The following is a 20,221-nucleotide window of genomic DNA, read 5'->3' as shown; positions in this document are numbered from 1 at the left end:
AACAGCATACAGACTAAATCATTAGCTAGACAAACATCTTACCCATAGGGCAATTCCATAGGGAATTTACAAAGAAATATGGTTAATTACAAAATTTGGCATTTAGACAATGAAAACATTTAACACTGCAGTTCTTGCATCTGGGGATGGGGGATCTGCTGAACCCATAATGGGTTCTTGAGATGAAATGAAGAGGTAAATATATTACATACCAAAATAGCAGGATCATTACCTGAAGAATATCCATGTTCCTCAGAAAATTCCCATCCATCCAAATAATATTGCAATTTCAAGCTTTCTTTTTGAAAGATTCACAATCTAAGACCAGATACCAATAGCTTGCTAAATAGCCTTTTAATATATATATATATATATATCTTGTAGCCAAAAATGTTGTATATAAAATGTAGAAAACACTTTCATTATGCTACACTGAATGTAACTATTTGGAAGGATGGCTAATGGGAAGCAACCAGTAATGTTACTAGATTTGAAGAGAAGTAAAAATTCTTAACTTACATTGCTGATTATTTGGGTTCTGTTGTGTGGGTTTTAATAGTGGCCAGTAATAGGGAAGGTATCAAAAAAGCCTGCTGGCCAAGCCTTTACTCTCCATTTACTTTGATTCTCATAACAAATTCCATACATAGACCCAGCTGAGTTGGGACAAGGAGTATCCCCTGACTTAATAGGACTTCCATCTACACAGAAGAGGCCTTTTAAAGACCTTTTCTAAAAATCAGTACAAAGCTGGATTCACTGAGGTTTCAGTACACAGTATTACTGCCAAAAATAGTTTCCAGGGAATCTTGCAAAAAGTTAACAGGAATCACACTAGTTCCAAGATTAAGTTTGCAAATTTGTCCTGGTCAAGGACTCAAATGACGTTTAATAGATTTGTAACTCAAAGTACTCCTCCTCCCTCCCTCCCTCACCACCCCCAAGAAAGTCCCCTCCTTACCAATACCCTCTGACTTTATTTTGGCATGCTGTCAGTGGATTTTGCAGTGACTGTTCCCTGCCTTACAAATTGTAAGGATGATCTAGAGTATCCACTTTTAAGCCTTGTTAATGTTGACACCAGAGTAACAGCATTAGCTTTAGCAGCTTTAAAGCCTCAGACGTAATGAGAATTCACTGCTAACATAGCTGTAAAATGTGTTAAAACCAGATGAAAATTACTTTTAAATGGTCTCAGGTTAAACTGGTACAATGTTCTTAGTGTGTGGAAGGCCTTGATAAGCCTGTGAGTAGGAATATACTGGTTTTCATTTTAATTCACAGTTCACCATTATAAAGTAAAAGCCAACAAAATGCCACGTTCTAACTTTTGCTACAAAGGAGTGTGAATTTAAGCCTCTACAATCTAGCAGCTGCTTTTTAATTTTTTAAAAAAACAACCAAACAAACAAAAAAATCCCTTTAAAGTTGTCGCTTATGTGTTTAAGTCAAGATAGTGACATTCCAAGTCTATCTTTTATCTTCCATGATACTTTTGGACATGCTCCAGAACTTGCTTACAAATACACACCGATTTTTTATGCAGAACAGTTTCAGTGAAACAATAAGCACCGCTCAAACACATGCCATTGAATACATGCTTAAGTATTTTGGTGCCTTGATCCAGCATACACAGTTTAAAGTTTTCAGTTACAATGAAGTAAGTCTCTCCAGTGCCATAATATCTTTTTAACACTGTAATATCAACTATCAACTAATTTTAGGCCATTTATCAGAAACAGCAAAGTCCTTCACATTGCTGCAACCAGCTGTATCAAAACATAAAGCACAAAGAATTTATGCTGCATGTTTTTGTGGCACGTAACGAATACTCTGGATCTTTACATATACAGATAAGATTTCAAAGATCAGAAATTATAACACGTTCCCAACAGCTGCCTCTTCTTTGTGGATCAGTCTTCTCAAAAATGCAGTTTGATACAATGCCATGCTTGAATATTCTGATTTTTTAAATCTAAGATGAATTAAAGGCCAAATTCTGTAATTTGATTTATTGCACAGGACTAATTTGCATCTAAAAGAACATGCCTATAGGCCTGTATGGTCTAACTAAACATCCTTACTAATTTGAAGGTGAGGTCTAAGGACTCTATTTTCTAGTGGACAATCAAATTTCTGTTAGTCACTTAGGCCTGACTGGGACTGCCCATTAATATTTACCATACCTCTCTTTTGTATTCATTTTTAGGCAATATGGTTAACAGACACTTCTTAGTTTTTAAGTTTAAAAGAATGGGCTTAATGAAATTTACTGATACAGTTAATGCTATATCTTAATTCTGGTTTTTAAGACGTTCCAAAAAGTAGGAAGGAAAATAGCTGTTATCCAGCTTCTGAGAGGGATGCCACCTGTTCTGCACCTCAGAGTAGGAAAAATGAAAAGAGATTAGAGAGAAATATTAATGAGAAATTGGAACCATAACATCTCAGCTATTTAATAGAAATTTATTGAGTGCTTGCAAAGGTACACCTAATTAACAGGCTGTTTCACTTTACAGATGCAACAAGTTTATGTCTCTAAGAAAGCATCCCTTAAAAATTTTGAAAATTATCGAGTTAGAATATCAGAATCAGAAATAGTGCATGTGTGCCTTTACATATCCATCTTCCTGTACAAGTTGTGAATTGCTTACAGTTCCAATCACAACATTAGTATTACTGTCTACAGTTGTGTCCTCCACAGGGGATATTTGATATTAAAGAGCTCATGGAAATCAAATATACTTGTCAAGTGCCCATCAGAAAAAAAAAAGAAGAAAAAAATTGTGTATTGAGAAATCATGAAATAAGGTTGCAATGAAAACTTAGATAATAAGCTGCAAAGTTATAAAAACACATCAATCATTTTATTTCCAACTAAGAAACTCCAGATCCACTAGTGTAACTGTGTAAGCACAAATGAGGTAAGATTTTTTTTTCCAGTCTCTTCACAGAAAAATGGTGCAACCTAAAATAAGACTATCAATTACTATGACTATTGGGAGTGATAGCTCCCAATAAAAACGTTTTTGATGGACACTGGCAAATATATTAAGTTTATGAATGACACAGCTGCAACCCAAAGAATATTATTAGTATATAAGAGGCATGTAGGGATGCTGCATTCTACCAGTACAAGTATATGAAACTTGGCTGTAATAAACAGAAAATCTGAACATAAACAATTTTCTATTGCTGGTTCCAAAACAATTTTGGAGCAACCCTCACGTTTGTGACCTCGAAAATACAGAGAACATGTAATTTTATTTACTCAGGGCATGCGTACTTAGAGAAGCGCACCTCCCCAGACAGTCAGGAATGCGATTATTTGGCCCACTTTTTGCAAATGGAAAGCATAGTATGTAGGTGTTTGTACTACAGAAGCCTGGCATGTGCTACAGACCTAGCGTGCCTATGTTTGGCTGTGCATGTGTTCCCAGAAGGAGGACTTACCTTTCTGGTGTCACCACTGAAAAAAAAAAAAGGTTAGTCTATGTCAGTGCGTAAGATTTTAACTTTGAATACCAAACGAAAGCAGAACCCGAACTTCACTGTGCAGCTCTGCACGGATGGCAGTGAGTCTAGTCTGTTTTACACCGCCATTGACGTGTTAGGTAGAGAAGTTTTATTGTATCACAGTGATGAATCTAACCAAGCGTGGCTAGCAGGAGCCTGAAAGTGTCGGAGAAGCCCTGCGGTTCGGTAGTCTCGACTGGTGTGCATCACACTGTAACGTCAGCATCGTCCCGTAACGCTGAGGACGACGGAGGTCAGCGCCCGTGTAGCTCGGCCGCTCCGCGGCTGGGCTGGGGCGCATCCCCGTCGACCAGTTACGCGGCCACGGCGCGGGCTCCGCGGGACGTGCGCACGCCCGGGCCGGCAGCGCGACCTCCCCGGCGGGGGCGAGCAGCGGGGGCGGGTACGACTGGAGCACGCCCGAGAGCCGCTGCTGCGGCGGGGCTGGCCCGGGAGGCGGCGGGGCGTTCCTCGCGCTTCGCCAGCGGGATGCTGCCGAGGCTCCCCGCCGGCGCGGAGCGGGAGGAAGGGACGGGGCGCTCCGGAGCGGCCAGGGCCCCAGCCGCGCCGCTCTCCTCCCTTCCCAGCCCGCTCCTCCCGCCGGCGGCTTCCCGGCTGCACGTGCCGGCGCGGAGACGCCGTTTTCGGACGGTGGCCCCGTCCCGTCCGGCCCGATCCCCTATCCTCACCGCCCCCTTACCTGTGCTGCAGCCCCACCAGCCCCAGCGTGATCACATGGGGCACGTCCAGCTCGGTGGGCCACACGCCGGAGGCGATGCAGCCGAACACGCCGCACTCCTCCCGGATGCCCAGCTCCTCCAGCTCCATGGCGCCGGCGGCACGTGGCGTCGGCGGGCAGCCCTGGCCCCGCGGTGGCGGCTCCCCCGCGCTCCTGCCGGCGCCGCGCGCAGCCAACAGCGCCGCGCCGCGCGGGACCGCCGGTAGCCTGCCGGCGCAGCCTCCCTCATTTACATACGGGGGGGGTGCCCCCGGCCCCCACACCGCCGCCTCGCCCGCCCCCTGCCCCGCTTCCAGCCGGGCTCGCCGTCCGCACGGGGGACGACAGGCCGGGGGGGAAAAGGGTGTTTGCCCGTGGGGTGAGGGGCGCGGCGCGGCATTGGCCGGGCCCGCGTTTGCCAGGGGGTGGCGGAGGTTGGGAGGGGAGTGGCGAGGTGGCCGGTCGGGCTTCGCCCGCGGGGGGCTCGGCGGGGCGGAGAGGGGCGCGGGCTGTCCCCACCGCCTTGGGCGGCGATTGGCGGCCGGCGCCGCTGCCCGCCGCCCCGCCTGCCCGCCCCTTCCGCCAGCCCCTTCTTACTCCCGGCGGCGGGGCTTGGTGCCGTGTGTTGAGCTTCTCTTCTGTGTCTTAGGTGCCTGCTCCCGCCGCTGCAGCCATGGCCCCCGCAGCATCAGGTAACTGCCCGCTCCGCGGCGGGGCGAGTCGCCAGGGGCCGGCCCGCGCGCCGCGGCCGTTGGGCGTTGGGGTGGCCGGTAACGGTCACCACGGGGGGAGCCGGTGACCTCTCAGCTGGTCTCGGGCTGTAGGCGCTTGGAAGTGAACTTTTTCCGCGCAAAGTTTTAGTTTTATTAATTTGGCTTTTTTTTTTTTTGGTATGTGACCGCGCCCCAGCCCGAGGGGGGCCCGGTTCATCCCCGTCCCCCCGGTGAGGCGACGAGGGGCAGGTGAACGCTTCGAACCGAAGCTTCAACCCCTGACCCGCGCCCTTTTGCTTTCTAAGCTTCGGGTTTGTCCCGAGCCTTTAAAAAAAAAAAAAGGCTTCGTGAGCGTGGCCGGGGGATGCTGCGCTGCTTCCAGTGCGAAGCTGCCCGCCCGTAACTGTCGCGTCCCTCGTGGCGTGGGCAGAAGCTTTCAGCCGGTGGCTTTCGCCCTCCCTGCTCGGGAGGGAGCCTGGCCAGATTGCACTGTAGATAGGGGGCGGGGGCTTGTGGTTGTGCAGCGTGGGATCCTGCTGTGTCTCGCTTTGTACGCAGCTGATAAAGTATGCGGACTCGGTGGGCTAACGCGCAGAAGTAAAACGTTTCTTTAAATCTGAAACTGATTTTTTTTTTTTCCTTCTCTAGACCTGAAACTTGGTAAAAAAGTTAATGAAGGTAAAACGAAAGAAGTGTACGAGCTGCCAGATATTCCGGGATGTGTTCTCATGCAGTCAAAAGACCAAATAACAGCGGGAAATGCAGCCAGGAAGGACCGAATGGAAGGGAAGGCTGCCATTTCCAATACAACGACTAGCTGTGTGTTTCAGTTGCTTCAAGAAGCTGGTAAGTAATCCAGAGGTAGAGTACATGCCTGTATATTACACATACTGTTACAAAAGAGTGTTGTTTCTATATATTGGTTTATCCTGCCTTGAGGCTCTGATGGGCTTTTTGAGTGTCTTTTCTATTAGTTTTTAGTTACACTTTTCCCTTTAGTACTACAGAGCTGGGTGGACGATTTGTTAATTTGGAACATGAGACTACCTGAAGTAATCCTCTAATCGCACATAACACTGCAGGAGTTTCTCCTGCGTATTTGGACACACCCCTAATCCTTCCCTCTACTTTTGTCTGTTCTTCCTACCACACGCCCCCTTTCCTGTAATACCGGACTGGATGCATCTCTGGCACTACCAGACTGTGTCTAAACTGTGAAATTTGTGTATGAATGCTAAAAGAAAAAATCAGAGTATCTTTTTTAATATTTTCTTTGTTTTCCCTTACAGTTATACGTGCTATAACAATGTAGATTTTCTGTATGCTTTATACTTAACCTTATGAGGACTGTATCACAAATGCATGTGTGTATCGGGAACTTAATGTTTACTTTAAAAAACTCGAAATATTTCTGATGCTTGAAGCAGGCTTTCAAGGGGTACATAACTAACTTCCACCGTGCACCATGCTTCCAAAAATGAAGCCGGTGTCTGGATTTTGAAGCATCTTTGAAAAGTTTGCAACTTCCAAACAGGAATTTGTGCTAGTGGGTTTCTAACTTGAGTCTGCAAACAGAACTGGCACCAGTAAACTTAATGAAGACCGCTTTTAGCTGCATGCTCAGTGCACTTTGAAGCATTTGCACAAAGATTGCTCCAAGTACCATCTGAGTTACTCTAAAAGCTATATATTGTTTGTTATAAGGTGTAGTAATAGTTCTCAGACAGTTAAACAGTAAAGTCCTAGCATGTTTCAAATGTAGGGAAGAGAAAGATGGTGTCTGTAGAGTTGTATATACCTATATTTCTGCGCAAGTAGTTCTTAAAATATGGGTGGAAAGATATGTCAAGTCATTCAGTATAATCCTCAGTCACTGGCTTTCTTGGGGAGCTGATTGTGCATGCAGTACAAAGAAGCCTCCAAGGTCTTTCTCATTATATTTGCAGTTGATTAAAACTACTAGTTTCACTTAGGAACAATTAATGAAATGTTTTGCCTAATTCTTAAATGGGCAGTAGTTAAGATAACAAAATATTTAATATCCTACAGATATGAACTTTAAATGTGAAGAAGCCATGTTGCAGATATCTCAAAAGACCCTTAAATAGCTTGTACTGAGTGACTTCAAGTGCTGTGGAAAAATATGCAGAGTAAACTGCAGCTGCATTTCAAAGCAACAAAATAACTTTCAGGGTTCTTCTCCAGTTTGCTTATTTGACTGGTATAAACCGCAGATAATGCGAATGCCTTATCGTAGAAGTAGTTTGTTTGTTTTGCGCAACTCTTCCTAACCTGCTCTTTCAAAGGTGATGATTTACAAAGTTCTGTTAAAGTTTCTCTCCCTTTTATAATAGAGCTAATGGCAGCCCTTCAAAAGCATGGACTGATGAAAAATTTAGTACCAAACCATCCAGGGGCCTTAATGCCTCGATTTAGAAGTGACTTAATGTGCAGTTGATTAATTAAATTATTCTGCCCTTGAGGGCAACACAACAAAACGTGAAGAGTCAATGTTAATACTGATTCTTCTTTTATGGCTTTGGAAGTGGAATGGAATAGAGCTATTTCTTCTTTTCACTGGATGCAGCTCCTTTGTCTTCTGTTTCTAGCAGGTGCCAATTGGGCTTGGCAGTTTTCTTGCCCACGGGCGAGAATGGTGGGACTTTCCTCCAGAGTGAAATTGAAAAAAGAGCCATTTTGCACTTACTGTGCCTATATACAACTGTGACTATTTAATACGGGGTCATCTTAGACTTCTGTAAGAAGGTTAACTTGCTGCAGCAGGTTTGTGTATGTATGCACTTCTAAGTCTAATGTCTTTTGCCTAACAAATTGCTAAGATCTAGTGCTCTAAATAAATGTTGGTTTGTAATGAAAGGCAGGACTGTTATTCCCTTCCCCGCCCCATCCTCCTGTATTAAACAAAGTAGTAAAGACTACCATGCTTCCTGACTCCTTTGAAAGCCTCCAGTTACTGTTCCCGGTATGATGGATTTTCCACCAGAGAGCATGGTTGGGTACTTGGTTGCTGCTAACTGTTGTTTGGAAAATGAACCATTGTGAGGGATTGTTTTTTTTCTTTTTTTAAAGTTCTGTGAACAGAATTATTTGCAGGAATAGGATTTTTGACCAGAGCATAAGGTTCTGAGCTACGAGTAAGTCTTCTATGATAAAATTGGCGAAACTATGGACTTGTGGAAGATAACTGCATTGATTGCCTTTTGCAAGGCCCGAGTGAACTTAAGGGACACACTGAATCTCTTCAGGGTTTAAGTCCAGAGAAGAATAAGATTCAGTTTTACTTAAAGATATTTATGTCTCTTGTTTCAACTATCAAGTGTGCCTAGTAATGGAACTAAGCTACCATCTTTATATTTAGGAATCAAAACGGCTTTTGTCAGGAAACAGAGTGACACAGCATTCATAGCAGCTCACTGTGAAATGATCCCAATTGAATGGGTGTGCAGAAGAATTGCTACTGGCTCCTTCCTCAAAAGAAACCCCGGTGTCAAAGAAGGATATAAGTTTTACCCACCCAAAATTGAGATGTTTTACAAGGTAAGTTTCCTTTCCTGTGATGTTAATCAAACTTAAACAGAACTAGAACTCTGTATTATCTCCTTAAAAATGCTGACAAATAAAGCAAGTAGCACTACTGGCTGACTAGTCCTCTTAACGTTGATGGTTTTGCCATCCTAATGTTTTCTTGCATTCTTGTCCAAATGCTGTTTTGTCTAAAGCGCTCATAATATAATACTGGCTTACAGGGCCATCAAAGAATAAGAAGCCAAACTGTACATAAAATATAATCTTTTTTTTTTTTTTTTTGTAAAGCATAAAGACTTTTTAGGCGTAAGCCTAATGTATCAGTTGAAATGGATGTGTTGATATATTTGAAGAAATTTAAGTAAACAGTATTTGCACACTGAGGGTAAGTAGCTAGCTGAAAGCAGTGTCTTGTGAACTATGACCTAGAGCATTGTTTGTAGTGTACCCTGTCACTCTTGGGGCACTGTCCAAAACTGAAATGCTTTTAAAGATGTTCAGGTGTTACAGCAAGTGTTTTCAGTGTTGCTGACACTTTTTTTTAGTGCTAATCATAAAATATTAGTTTAAAACCTGTGGTTTTAAAAAAAAAACAAAAACAAAACAAACAAACAACAATCAAACGAAACCTAGTATTATCTTCTAATGGTTATTTTCCTCTTATAGCAAGCTTACATTACATGATATATATGTTTTTGTTTTCTTAACAGGATGATGCTAATAATGATCCACAGTGGTCTGAGGAACAGCTAATTGAAGCAAAATTCTGTTTTGCTGGACTTACTATTGGCCAGACTGAAGTGGATATTATGGCTCGTTCTACTCAAGCTATTTTTGAGATCCTGGAAAAATCATGGCAACCCCAAAACTGCACTCTGGTAGACCTGAAGGTATAAAAAACTGACTTCTCACAATCCTGGTTCTGACAGGAAATGTATCACTGTATAGTTGCTAAAATAGGATTCTTTCTTCTTAGATTGAATTTGGTGTTAATATTCTGACAAAAGAAATTGTTCTTGCTGATGTTATTGATAATGATTCATGGAGACTGTGGCCATCAGGAGACAGAAGCCAGCAGAAGGACAAACAGGTATTGTTTTAATCTTTACCTTCTAAGTCAGTTGGGAAGGAAAACTAAAAAAAAAAAAGTAAACTCTACAGTTAAACATCTGCTTTCAGAGTGGCTTTTAAGACAAGATAGTCTTATCTTGTTACAGAGTAGCTCATACGGTACTTAATGTCCGATCCTGTTCTCATTAACCAGTTGGTTATCTGGTTTATGGTAGAAAAACATCCTTTGCCTGCCTATCTTCAATAGGAATGCCCAACAGCACTACTGACTGGAGCTATTGTAATGAAGCGTGGAGCTTCCAGGGGTATTAAGAATTTCTGACTTGGTGTGTGGATAATAAAATAGTTGAATAACAAATTATTACAAAGAATGGAAGCTTTGGGTCGCAACTCTGCCTCCAAGTTTCTCTGTTTATTCAGAGAAACCTACTAGTAAAGATCTGGTGATACATGAGAGGGATCTGCAGGGACGATGCTTTTCTTCTTGATGCCCTCATGGCTAAAAGCCTTTCATGCTGCAAATGGATGCAAATTGAAGGTAGAAGGTTGTGTACACCTACTGAGATGGTTCTTCATTAAATAGCTCTTCCTTTCTTCCATATCTACTCTCTCTGATATGTGTACCAATCTCTGTTCTCCTTCCTATGAAAGTGCTGAAACTGCATAAATATTTCAGTTGGTGTATTCCCATCAATTATGGTAGCAAAATGAGTGTTTTGTGTACCCAAAACACATAATCAACTCCAGTATTTTTTTTTCCTCTTTTCAGTCCTACCGGGACCTGAAGGAAGTGACTCCTGAAGCACTGCAAATGGTTAAGAGAAACTTTGAATGGGTTGCAGAAAGAGTGGAGGTACCTGTTTTTATGGACAACATATCTAGACTTTGACTGCATGTCTCCAGTCCTGTTCACTGTTTTTCTTTCCCCTGCCCCTCTTCACTCTTTTCTCTAGTTGCTTCTGAAAACAAAGAGCCAAGGCAGAGTTGTGGTGTTGATGGGATCTCCTTCTGACCTCAGTCACTGTGAAAAAATAAAAAAGGCATGTGCAACCTTTGGAATTCCTTGTGAGTTAAGGGTGACCTCTGCTCACAAAGGGCCAGATGAAACTCTGAGGATCAAAGCAGAATATGAAGGTAAATGCCAAGGAACTACTGGTTTGGATTAAAACAGTATCATGTTCAAGAATGACTCTGTAACTTAAGGATTTGTGTGAGGTTTTACTTTGTTGTTGTTGTTAACATAACACCAAGCTGGTTACAATGCTGTTCTACACTTGCTAATTACATAATGAGAGGTTACAGACTGCACTAAGCAATTAGGGAGTAATGTGTTCTACTGCTCAGCCATAATTTCCATTACTCGAAGTCTTATCTCAGTAGCAGAATTACTTTGCCCAAGCCTTGATCATATTAATACGCTTACTGTAGCACCTTGCTGGTGATGCTGGCCCTTCTGAAACAAGGAGGAGTGGTAGTTTCTCTAGCTGACTCTGAACATTCTTATGTTATTTACAAGGCAGATATTGCTCTCATCATCTCTTCTTGCTTGTTTCATGAAAATACTGTCACTTGCTCATTATTTTAGATGCCATGAGAAAAAGATACTTGACTTAAATTCTTATCTTTATCAAGAAAACTTGACATCTCTTCAGAAGTGTTTATAGCCTAGCAGAGGAGAGATAAAACTATTTTTGTGGGAGTATCCTTTCTACTTGGTAAAACTACAGATGTGGTAACCATAGTTGAGAAACACTTATTTTGAGGTAAACTGTATAAGATTTAAGGAGGGGAACACTTAAAGATGCCAGCAGTTTAATGGCTGTGTTCTCTACAACACTAAGCACCCGTTCCTCTGATATGGAGACTTCCTGTCAGAGGCACAGTAAGACATGCTGACTTCAGTTGTGGTAAACAGTAGCTGGGATTTAAGGCTGCAAGATTTAGGAGATACTTCTTTAAAGGGGGAAGTTAGACAGAAAATTCTAGTGCTCTATAACAGAACTGCCAAAATAACTGTAAACAGGATTGTGGACTCTGATAAAGTTCCTACAAAAGCAAGTGGTAGAGAACAAGGTGTATTTCTTACTTCTGAATGTCTTCCTCCCTTCCAGGAGATGGAATCCCAACCGTGTTTGTGGCAGTAGCTGGCAGAAGTAATGGTTTGGGGCCAGTAATGTCTGGTAACACTGCTTACCCAGTTGTCAACTGTCCGCCGCTCTCAGCTGACTGGGGTACTCAGGATGTGTGGTCCTCTCTCAGGCTACCCAGTGGTAAGATCATTTTCAGCTTATGCTCTTGTTCTGACTCAGCTCTGTTTTTATTGTTTTCCAAGTGTAAATATATATACACAAACACACACACGACAAAACACTAGAAAAGTAGCTGGACCAGTACTGAACAAAGTCTTTGGAAGTAGCTTTGAAAAGCTTTGACTTTTTGCGGTCTATTGGGCTTTTTGCCATCAAAGATTGCATAGGAATAATCTTCAGAAAAATATGAACCTTGGCTTATCTTTGCTAAACATTTAAATTTGAAATTGGAATTAGTATTAAGGGAGACTTGAATAATTGAATTTTGTTCAGTTAGAGATGTGTGTTTGGTTTTGGTTTTTGGTTTTTTTTTTTTTTTAATCTTTAATCATAAGGAAAATCTTTCTCCATAGTCCAGTGTAGGTCATTAACTATTGCTTCAGTGCATTGCTACCTGTATGATTTTTAATTTTGTTATTAGTGACTAGAATGAACAGCTGGCAACTAGGAGGCCCAGAAGTCTGTTAGCTCTGTATAAGAGCCATTTGTGTGCTGGCTTTTGGGTTAAAATGCCATGAAGTAGTCATGTTAGAAGTAGTGGAACACATGACACTTCAGTAGCTTTAAAACTAGATCATGTGGTTCCTAGAGGCTGAAACAAATGTCTTAAATTGTTCTTCAGAGGAAATGTTTTGTTTAATTATAAAACATGCTCTGGTAAGTGGCACTCTCTTCTCTCCAGGTCTTGGCTGTCCTACTACTCTGTCACCTGAAGGAGCTGCCCAATTTGCTGCCCAGATATTTGGGTTAAACAACCATTTGGTGTGGGCCAAACTGCGGTCAAACATGTTAAACACCTGGATCTCCTTGAAGCAGGCTGACAAAAAACTTCGAGAGTGCACCTTGTAAGTCATACTAACAAGTAACTTTTATTAGTTATGCAAAGATAATGGCGTGCATATTCATTCATATTAGGATTTACATTTGGATGAGCTCAAAAGTCCTGCATCCTTTCATACAGAAGAAAGCATTGTTAGAGCAGCAGATGAAATCTGTTGTGTCCTCATCTTTCCCTTGTGTATTTTTTTTTTTAATGTAACACTTAAGAGGGGAAGTAGTATTTTAGGTATCTCTGTTGCTCCAAAATGGTGCTGTTCTGCTTTTTAGTATATACTGTTAACTACAGCCTATGTCAGGAGAATGATTTAGTGCGATCTAAATAGAATTCAACTACTGTTCTGTACTTCTGTAACAGTAATATTCTTCCATAGTAATAATATGTCTTGAACCTTATTAAGTCAACTGGACTGCTAACTAAAGCCAGTGCTGATGCTGTTCTGCTTGCAATGATGGTATGCTTTCTTTAGCAATAAAATGGCAACATATGCTGTATTAATAGGAAAAGGGGCTGGAAAAACGTTTTAAGAGCCTGAAGTAAAGACTTGCCTTATTTAAAAAATTGTATAAACAAACTTTTTTTTAATGTGTGTCTATACATACCCCATTGATATCTTCTGGAATGATGTGATAAAGTTGACACCAATTCTCTTGTTCATAACAAGCTATAAATACAAATGGTTTGAGTGAACTGTAGCTGGGCTTGTTGCCTGTTTGTTGTAACTCTTGCCTAGTCTGGTCTTTGCCCTTTCAAATACCAGGCAGATCTCTACCTTCAGTAGTTCTAAAGGGCCTGTGTGATGTTGTCAAACTGTCTTCATACACTTCAATAACTCTAGCTATTATGTATCCATATTTCCTCACTCTGTTTCTATGGAAATTTTACTGAACTGAAGAGGGGAATAAATAGTAAAGCAACAAACTCCTTGGGGAAAATCTAAGCATGACTGTCTTGTCTTTGCACATACCGATCTTCTGAGTAGGTATGATTCTAACAAATATGCAATTACTCAGTGTATGTAACACTTCATGCTTTTACGATTATAAATAAACGACCTAATTCAAAGCTTCTTCATGGAGATTTGTTGAATAACTCCACTCAAAATCTAGTCTGTGGTAAATAAGTTCAGGACCTTAAATTAGGTAATAATCTTGTAAAAAGCTTATGCCCTAAAACTTGCATAGAGTGGTATTAGTAACAGTCTTCTGGAAGATACTTTACTAATCAATTGTCTTGCTGTTACAGGAAGCTGTGTTGCTTTGTTCCTAATGTACTGCTTTATGATTGTGTGGTAGATCAGGCTTACCCCTGAGTGTGAGTAATTGGATTAAACACTACTGCAGGCCTTCTCCTTCCCAGGAAGGGACTGCATCGTATGTGTAGCTGTATGGAAGAGCTCTGAACAGTGCTCTCAGCAGTGCTCTCTTCTGGATTTAAGTGCAGGGGTTTTTTAACTGGTCAAAGCTTGCAATAAAGCAAAACCCAATTCTTCCTAGCCTTCAGGGTGGTTGCTTTTCTAATGAATTTCTAAGTTAAGTATAAAATAAGGGCTAGTGATGACAAAGAGACTGAACTTCCTTCCATCTCTGAGGAAGCACTGATTTAAAAGTTAAGATCCTCAAGACTGTTTTTTAGCAATCAAGGTGTTTGCCAAGGTTGTACTCATCTGCATGCTTATGCACATCTGAAAGCATGCTGACAGTGAACTCTCCTAACAAGAGAGCGGTGTTAACTTAAACTGGCAGAAAAATTAATGAGTAAATTGTATTGTCGTATCTCGTAATCAGATGAGAACCAGAGCCAACAAGTCTAAAGGAGAGTGCAGTACTACTTTCTCCTGATGGCAGCTAGATGGTCTGCTAGCTCAGCTGTATAACAATTACATAACCTGAGGGTGAAATTACACAAGAGGTGAAGGTGTAACTTCCTGTTCTTCCCCTCCCTACTCAACACCACACTAGCTAGTGGCTCTGATGGGTAATCAACCTGACAAGCTTATTAGTCACCTGACTACCCTGGTACCATGATGAGACAGACAACTGCAGCAGCTGTCTGTGTGTCTCTTTCCACCTGCATCACTGTGTTGGATTGCTGTCTCTGTACAGTCTTCCCCCATGCAGTAAAAATTAGTAACAGATGATTGTTTTTAGTGTTACACTTGGACTATTCTGTGCAGTCTCTAGTTACTTTTCTCAAATTACTTGCACTCTGATTATACAAACTTCATCTGTAAAATTGTGCCAATTCACATTAGGCACGAGCATGTGAAGTGTGTTGTTGCCATAGTGCTCACCATTCCAACTCTTACCTTGATGCAATAACCTTAGCATTTCTTCAGCTTGAAATTGCTCTTGTAGCACTTAGTTTTTAAAAGTGGACGGAAAAAGCATTCCAACAAAAAGTGTTTTTATCATCACAAAAACTACTACATAAAGGGGTTACTGATATTTACTTGCATTTTCAAAAAAAAATGCATTGGAATACCTGTAATAAAAATGTAATTTTTAAGTATCTGCTGTGGAACCTAGGACCCTGGATTAGATCATGTCCTAACGAGCAGAGCTACCTGTTCTTCAATACCACCACCAAGGAGCTGTTCAGACTTAGCAGAGGGAAGGAAGTGCTGAGGGCAGGACTTGTTTTACATCCTACACTGCTTCAGGTACAAGTGAGTGGTACCTAGTGTTCAGCCTTTATAACATCATTTCAATTCCAAAAAAAAGCCACCCTCAAACCCAAAAAACCCCATTCTATAAAAACATACAAGAGGAAACCCAGTTATGGCTCCCACTGATCTGCCATACAGCCACAGTTTAAAGGTTAAAGCACCTATCCAGTTTTAATATCCTCTGCCTGTTGAGAGCTGTAAAAAGTGAATTGAAGGCCTAGGAGAGGATGTGATCTAGACTTCTTGGCATTAAGGCACTCACAGTTTTTGAAGCCTTTCTTTTTGAAAGTTATTAAAATAATTCCTACCCAAGAAAAATCACGACTGTTCCCTCCCTAGAGTGGGCATCGGAAGATTTTCTCACAGCCACGGTGATTTCTTTAGCAATGCAACTTAATTGTGAAATGTCAGAAATTTTGAGCCATGTTTTAACATGAAATGAGAGGTGCCCATTGCACTGTATTTGGATCAATTCACAGTAGGCACATCCACATCATACATGTTTTCAGAGCCCACTTCCCTGTTCAAAACTTCCAAAATCTTACACAAGAAAATGCTCAATTTTTGGGCTCAGACAAAAATAAGGTGTAAAGGTTGTTTGAACAATCAGGACTTGTTTCAAGGTGTGTACAAGAGGAGAACTTTGAAGTTTCATAGAGGGTTGATTGCAAAAAAAAAAAAAAAAACCACCCAACCAAAAAAACCTACAAACTGAATTTCCTGCGGAGTTTAAGTACCTCTAGAATGGGGTCGCTGTCCCAGTTCCCAAATCTCTGTCCCATTTCAGATCTAAGTGTGTGCATCCAAAACTCCTCAGTTGCTGTGCAATGGCTATTTGAGCGAGAGGAGCCTTAAGGCACTTACTTAAGCATCTGCTGTTGTGCTTTTGCAGAAGCATTTTCAATCCTGACAGGGCAGAACAACCTCTTGCCTATCAGGATACACAAAGTCAGTGTTCCAGCCAGGATCGGAACACATCCCAATTCACCCAAAACACAATCTACACTCTACAAGTTAGAATAGTCACCCAAGTTACAAGCAATTTAATCCCCTCTCTACTCAGGGAAAGGGACAAAACTTAACTTTTCCCTTGTTTCTTACAAGAGTGCTTTAACCAGCACAGACGTAGAGATCTGTAGGAAGGCAAGATGTTATTTTCCCCTTTTTTCTCCCTCACTGTTTCAGTTTGTTTCCTTAAATTACTGCAATAGGGGGTGGCTCACGGCAATGCTGCAGCTGCCTCTAAGAGCTTTGACTTTATGCCTCAGGAGTCTTGTAGCAGGCCTCAGGCAGATCCTCTTACCTTTTTTTTCTGCTATGGAAATGATGATAACTATGAAATATCAGTTCAACTCGAGTAGGAGCTTTCTGAAGGACTGCCTTAGTTCCTGACGAGTTTGGCCTGAGTGTAAAGGTCTTAGACTTGGAGAAGACAGATTTGTTGTTCCTCATAGAAGGTAAAATTCAAAACAACTTGGAGAAGGAAAGAAAAAGAATTAACGGTAACAGCTTTTCTCTCTCTCCCTTCCCGATGACAGATGTCATCACCAGTAGGAGGATATCTCAATAGAAAAATAGAACAGCAAACAAGTTGCCAAAAGCTCAACAGATGCTTGAGAATATCAAGCACCAAGTTCAAGTCTTTTCAAGGACCGAGCTGTTCACAGAGAACAGGCCGTCTTACAGCAACGTGGAGCTTCCTCGATAGCGGGATTTCATGCAGCAGGGGGCGGTAGGCTGAAACGTCTGATCAACAGGTCCGCTGAACCGGCTGAGGCAAGGGTGGGCTGTGGCACCCCGACAGGCAGCCTTCAGCCACAACCAGGAACAGTCTGATGCAAGGGCGGGGAGGGGGGAAGGGGAAAAAATAAAAGGAACAAAAGGAAGAAAGAAAACTCCAAAACACCCACCACCACCTTACAGCAGCATCAGGCAGAAGCTAGCCCACTTTGCCAAGCACCTTGTACCAATCTTCACGCAGACAAAAAGAAAAACATTCCTAGCTGACAGACTAGAAAGCTCTTGAATGCAAGGAACCAACACTCACAGAAGTAGATGATATAATCAAGTAGTTTAAAACACCATGCTCCAGAGAATTTTTATTTGGACTGGAAAATGACTGTATTTGTCTTAATCTAGCACAACTCCTGGCCCCCAGCTTCCCATTACGTCATTTCCCTTTTCTAACAAACTTAAGCATCCAGTAAATGGCCAGCTTCCTAGCCAGTACACGTTCACATGCAGTCTGTTTTAAAAGTTACTTACAATATAGGACATTCTTCCATCTCGCTAACCAAACAAAATGCAACCCCTCAACTAGAAGTATAAAGACTTCTTCACCAACGTTTTCTCTCTAACATTCAAAACTTTTTCTCCGAGAGAGCCTGCCACATCCTCATAGGCACTCCTGACTGCATGTAAGCTACATCACTTGTACTATCACTAGTGCAATCATGTTTTTAAACCCATGGTGAAGTCCTGCTATTTGCCTTTGCTTGTAAAAGCAGTTGCGGTTGTTAGCATCCAGGAAAGTGTAACCACCAAAATCAAATCTCACTGAACTCTTTATTTTGTTCTGTTTTGGTAAAGACTTTAGAATAACTTACATCCTAGTATTAAACATTTTGCAGCTTTTTTGGTTTTTTTTAGTTGTAAAAGAGCACATAAATGTGATGGACAGATTTCAGTAAGATACAAAGCAGCATAGATACCTGTTTAAGGATTATTATATCCCGTGCACACTCACTAACTGGAACAACCTTCTACCTCTTAGAAAAAATCCACTTGTAGATAGCCAGATTTCTATAGTCAAAGACAGTAGTGAAAGAGCAACATCTCAGGTGCAGGCTAGGCAGTTGTGGTTTCTCTGCTGCTCCTGAAGACTTTCTCAAAGCCAAAGTTTCATCCATTCTATCTGGAAATTGTCCCTACGTCAACTGGTAACGTCAAGTGAGCAGTGCCTTGTGCTTTAAGTCTCCCTTGGACTGTTGTTCAGAAGACTCAGTTGTGCAAATTAACTCTACCCTGCCTCACTTCTAATTAACACAAATAACCTTACAGTAAAATTCTAGTATCTAGCAGATATTTACCCCACCCCTCCCAGGACAGCTCAAAGGAATGAGTAAGATGACTTATAAAACCAAAAGTGCTTGCAAGTCTTGTAAAACATCTAGCAACGCTTCCATCTAGCCTTGTCTTTCACAGAGCAAACATTTTTCCCTACTATTCTAGCATCACTTCAAGTTCCATAGCCACCCCACCAACATATCTTACAGCCACCTTTGCAGAATGTCCTTAAAGAACCTTAGGAGCAGTAAAAGGCCTACGGAGACACAATCTGCTAGAAAGAAGGTGATGAAGTTTGTGTATTTGCCCACCAAAGCCTGTCAAAAGAAACTGATGTCAGATGGAGAAAAATGAAGTTGCCATTTCACACTGAGAAAGCTGAGGTTTCTGAATCTAAAGTTCACTGGTTCTCACCCAGGGCACCAAGATGTTAGAAGAAATGCTGTTTGGTAAGAGTAACTAATGTAAAGAGACTGGAGCTGAGTATTAATCCTGAATTGAGAATTTCAGTGAATCCTCTAGCCACAGTTTGTCAAAACTGGCACTAAGTCCTTGTCAGATTTGAAAAAAACACATCGGTTCTGGGCAGACACTTGTCGGTACAGTGACTCCAATGCCTCATGCTGACATTTATGCTATTTTTCATATTAACATACATGCAAAGCTAATCTATTGTATAGTTATTTAAGGATCACCAGTCTTCTGAGACATGTCTATTTTTGTTCTCATACCTATGTAAAGAACACATCTACATCAACCTGTCAGTCAAACAATCGAACAGGGAAGGTGCAATCCCATGAACAAGGCACCCCAACACTAATGGGGTAGCTCTTGTCAGCTGGTCCAGGGGTGGTACCCAGTGAAGGAGACACCCTTATGTTGCGACAGAGAACATGAGAGGTTGACAATTTCCCTGACTGTTGCTCATCAACAGGCAGGACTAATCATTACCAGTGCTGTACTTCACCTACACAGCAAGAGAGCTTTCCTTTTTTCCCTTTTGCTCATGCTTAGATTGCTCACAGTCTGCTTAGGCTTCATTGCACTGACTGCCAACTTACACTATTATAATAAAGCTAAGCAAACCCAGTCCTTAGTCTGTTGCTGTTTTATTGTCCAATGTCTGAAGAACCCTTGTACAACGTGGAGGGGGAAAAAAATTTTAAAAAGTCATAAGAATAAGGAAGTACTCCTCAAATTCAAAACATTATGTACAAAGCATGGTACTCCTCCAAGGTATTTGCTGAAAGGTCTATGCCAACATTCAGGCAAGCTTCTTGTTCTGCCCCATTCTAACTGCACAAAGTGACAAAGTCTGGTCCACAAAATAACCACTTGAAAAAAAATCCCAACTTAAGAGGTTCCTTAAAAATCTTTCCTCCCCAGTCTCGATTTCATATCATTCCCAACAGCACCTACAATGATCATATGTGTGGAATAGCTACTGAAGAGTAGTATTTATGATCAGTCTTAATGCAGCATGTGTTAATCACAGTAACTTTGCTTTTTTTGTTGTTGCTGTTTCTTTAGTTTTCTTCTACATGGCTTACAATTCCCAAAGTAGAACTTATATATGCACACAATACTGCAAGCCAACTGGCACTTTATCTGAATTATTATTTTATTAAAAACTCATGGCAATGTATAAAAACACCTAGAAACCATATATTCCAACAAATAGGGACTATTCAGTTTCAAAATTAAAGCTCTTGTTGAGAAAAAAAAAAAAGTAAGTTACCGCTAGATTATTTGGGTATTTCAAGCCCAGCTACAGGG

The 20,221-nt window shown here is 41.5% G+C and overlaps 2 protein-coding genes across 5 annotated transcripts in view; one reads left to right on the top strand and one right to left on the bottom strand.

Moving 5' to 3' along the window:
• The window catches only part of PPAT (phosphoribosyl pyrophosphate amidotransferase), a 47,043-nt gene extending 42,612 nt beyond the window's left edge, over positions 1-4,431 (bottom strand). Inside the window, exon 1 of the mRNA XM_086746080.1 lies at positions 4,217-4,431. Coding sequence (XP_086602206.1) covers positions 4,217-4,344 — 128 coding nt within the window. The 5' untranslated portion in view covers positions 4,345-4,431. The remainder of the gene's footprint in view (positions 1-4,216) is intronic.
• PAICS (phosphoribosylaminoimidazole carboxylase and phosphoribosylaminoimidazolesuccinocarboxamide synthase) overlaps positions 1-20,221 on the top strand; it is a 51,177-nt gene that overhangs the window by 27,458 nt on the left and 3,498 nt on the right. For 2 of the 4 annotated variants that reach the window (XM_086746074.1, XM_086746076.1), the window contains 9 exons: positions 4,884-4,926; positions 5,596-5,793; positions 8,327-8,505; positions 9,204-9,383; positions 9,470-9,583; positions 10,334-10,417; positions 10,518-10,698; positions 11,676-11,834; positions 12,556-12,718. In XM_086746074.1, the coding sequence (XP_086602200.1) occupies positions 4,884-4,926; positions 5,596-5,793; positions 8,327-8,505; positions 9,204-9,383; positions 9,470-9,583; positions 10,334-10,417; positions 10,518-10,698; positions 11,676-11,834; positions 12,556-12,718 (1,301 nt within the window). Of the gene's footprint in view, positions 1-4,883; positions 4,927-5,595; positions 5,794-8,326; positions 8,506-9,203; positions 9,384-9,469; positions 9,584-10,333; positions 10,418-10,517; positions 10,699-11,675; positions 11,835-12,555; positions 13,782-20,221 lie in introns of those variants that run through there. The other 2 variants (XM_086746075.1, XM_086746077.1) reach the window with 1 other exon arrangement.

The sequence above is a fragment of the Chlamydotis macqueenii genome, chromosome 4 (assembly GCF_036417535.1).
Source record: "Chlamydotis macqueenii isolate bChlMac1 chromosome 4, bChlMac1.mat, whole genome shotgun sequence".
NCBI lineage: Eukaryota > Metazoa > Chordata > Aves > Otidiformes > Otididae > Chlamydotis > Chlamydotis macqueenii.
The sequence above is the reverse complement of the archived record's forward strand: the minus strand, read 5'-3'. Positions and strand labels throughout refer to the sequence as shown.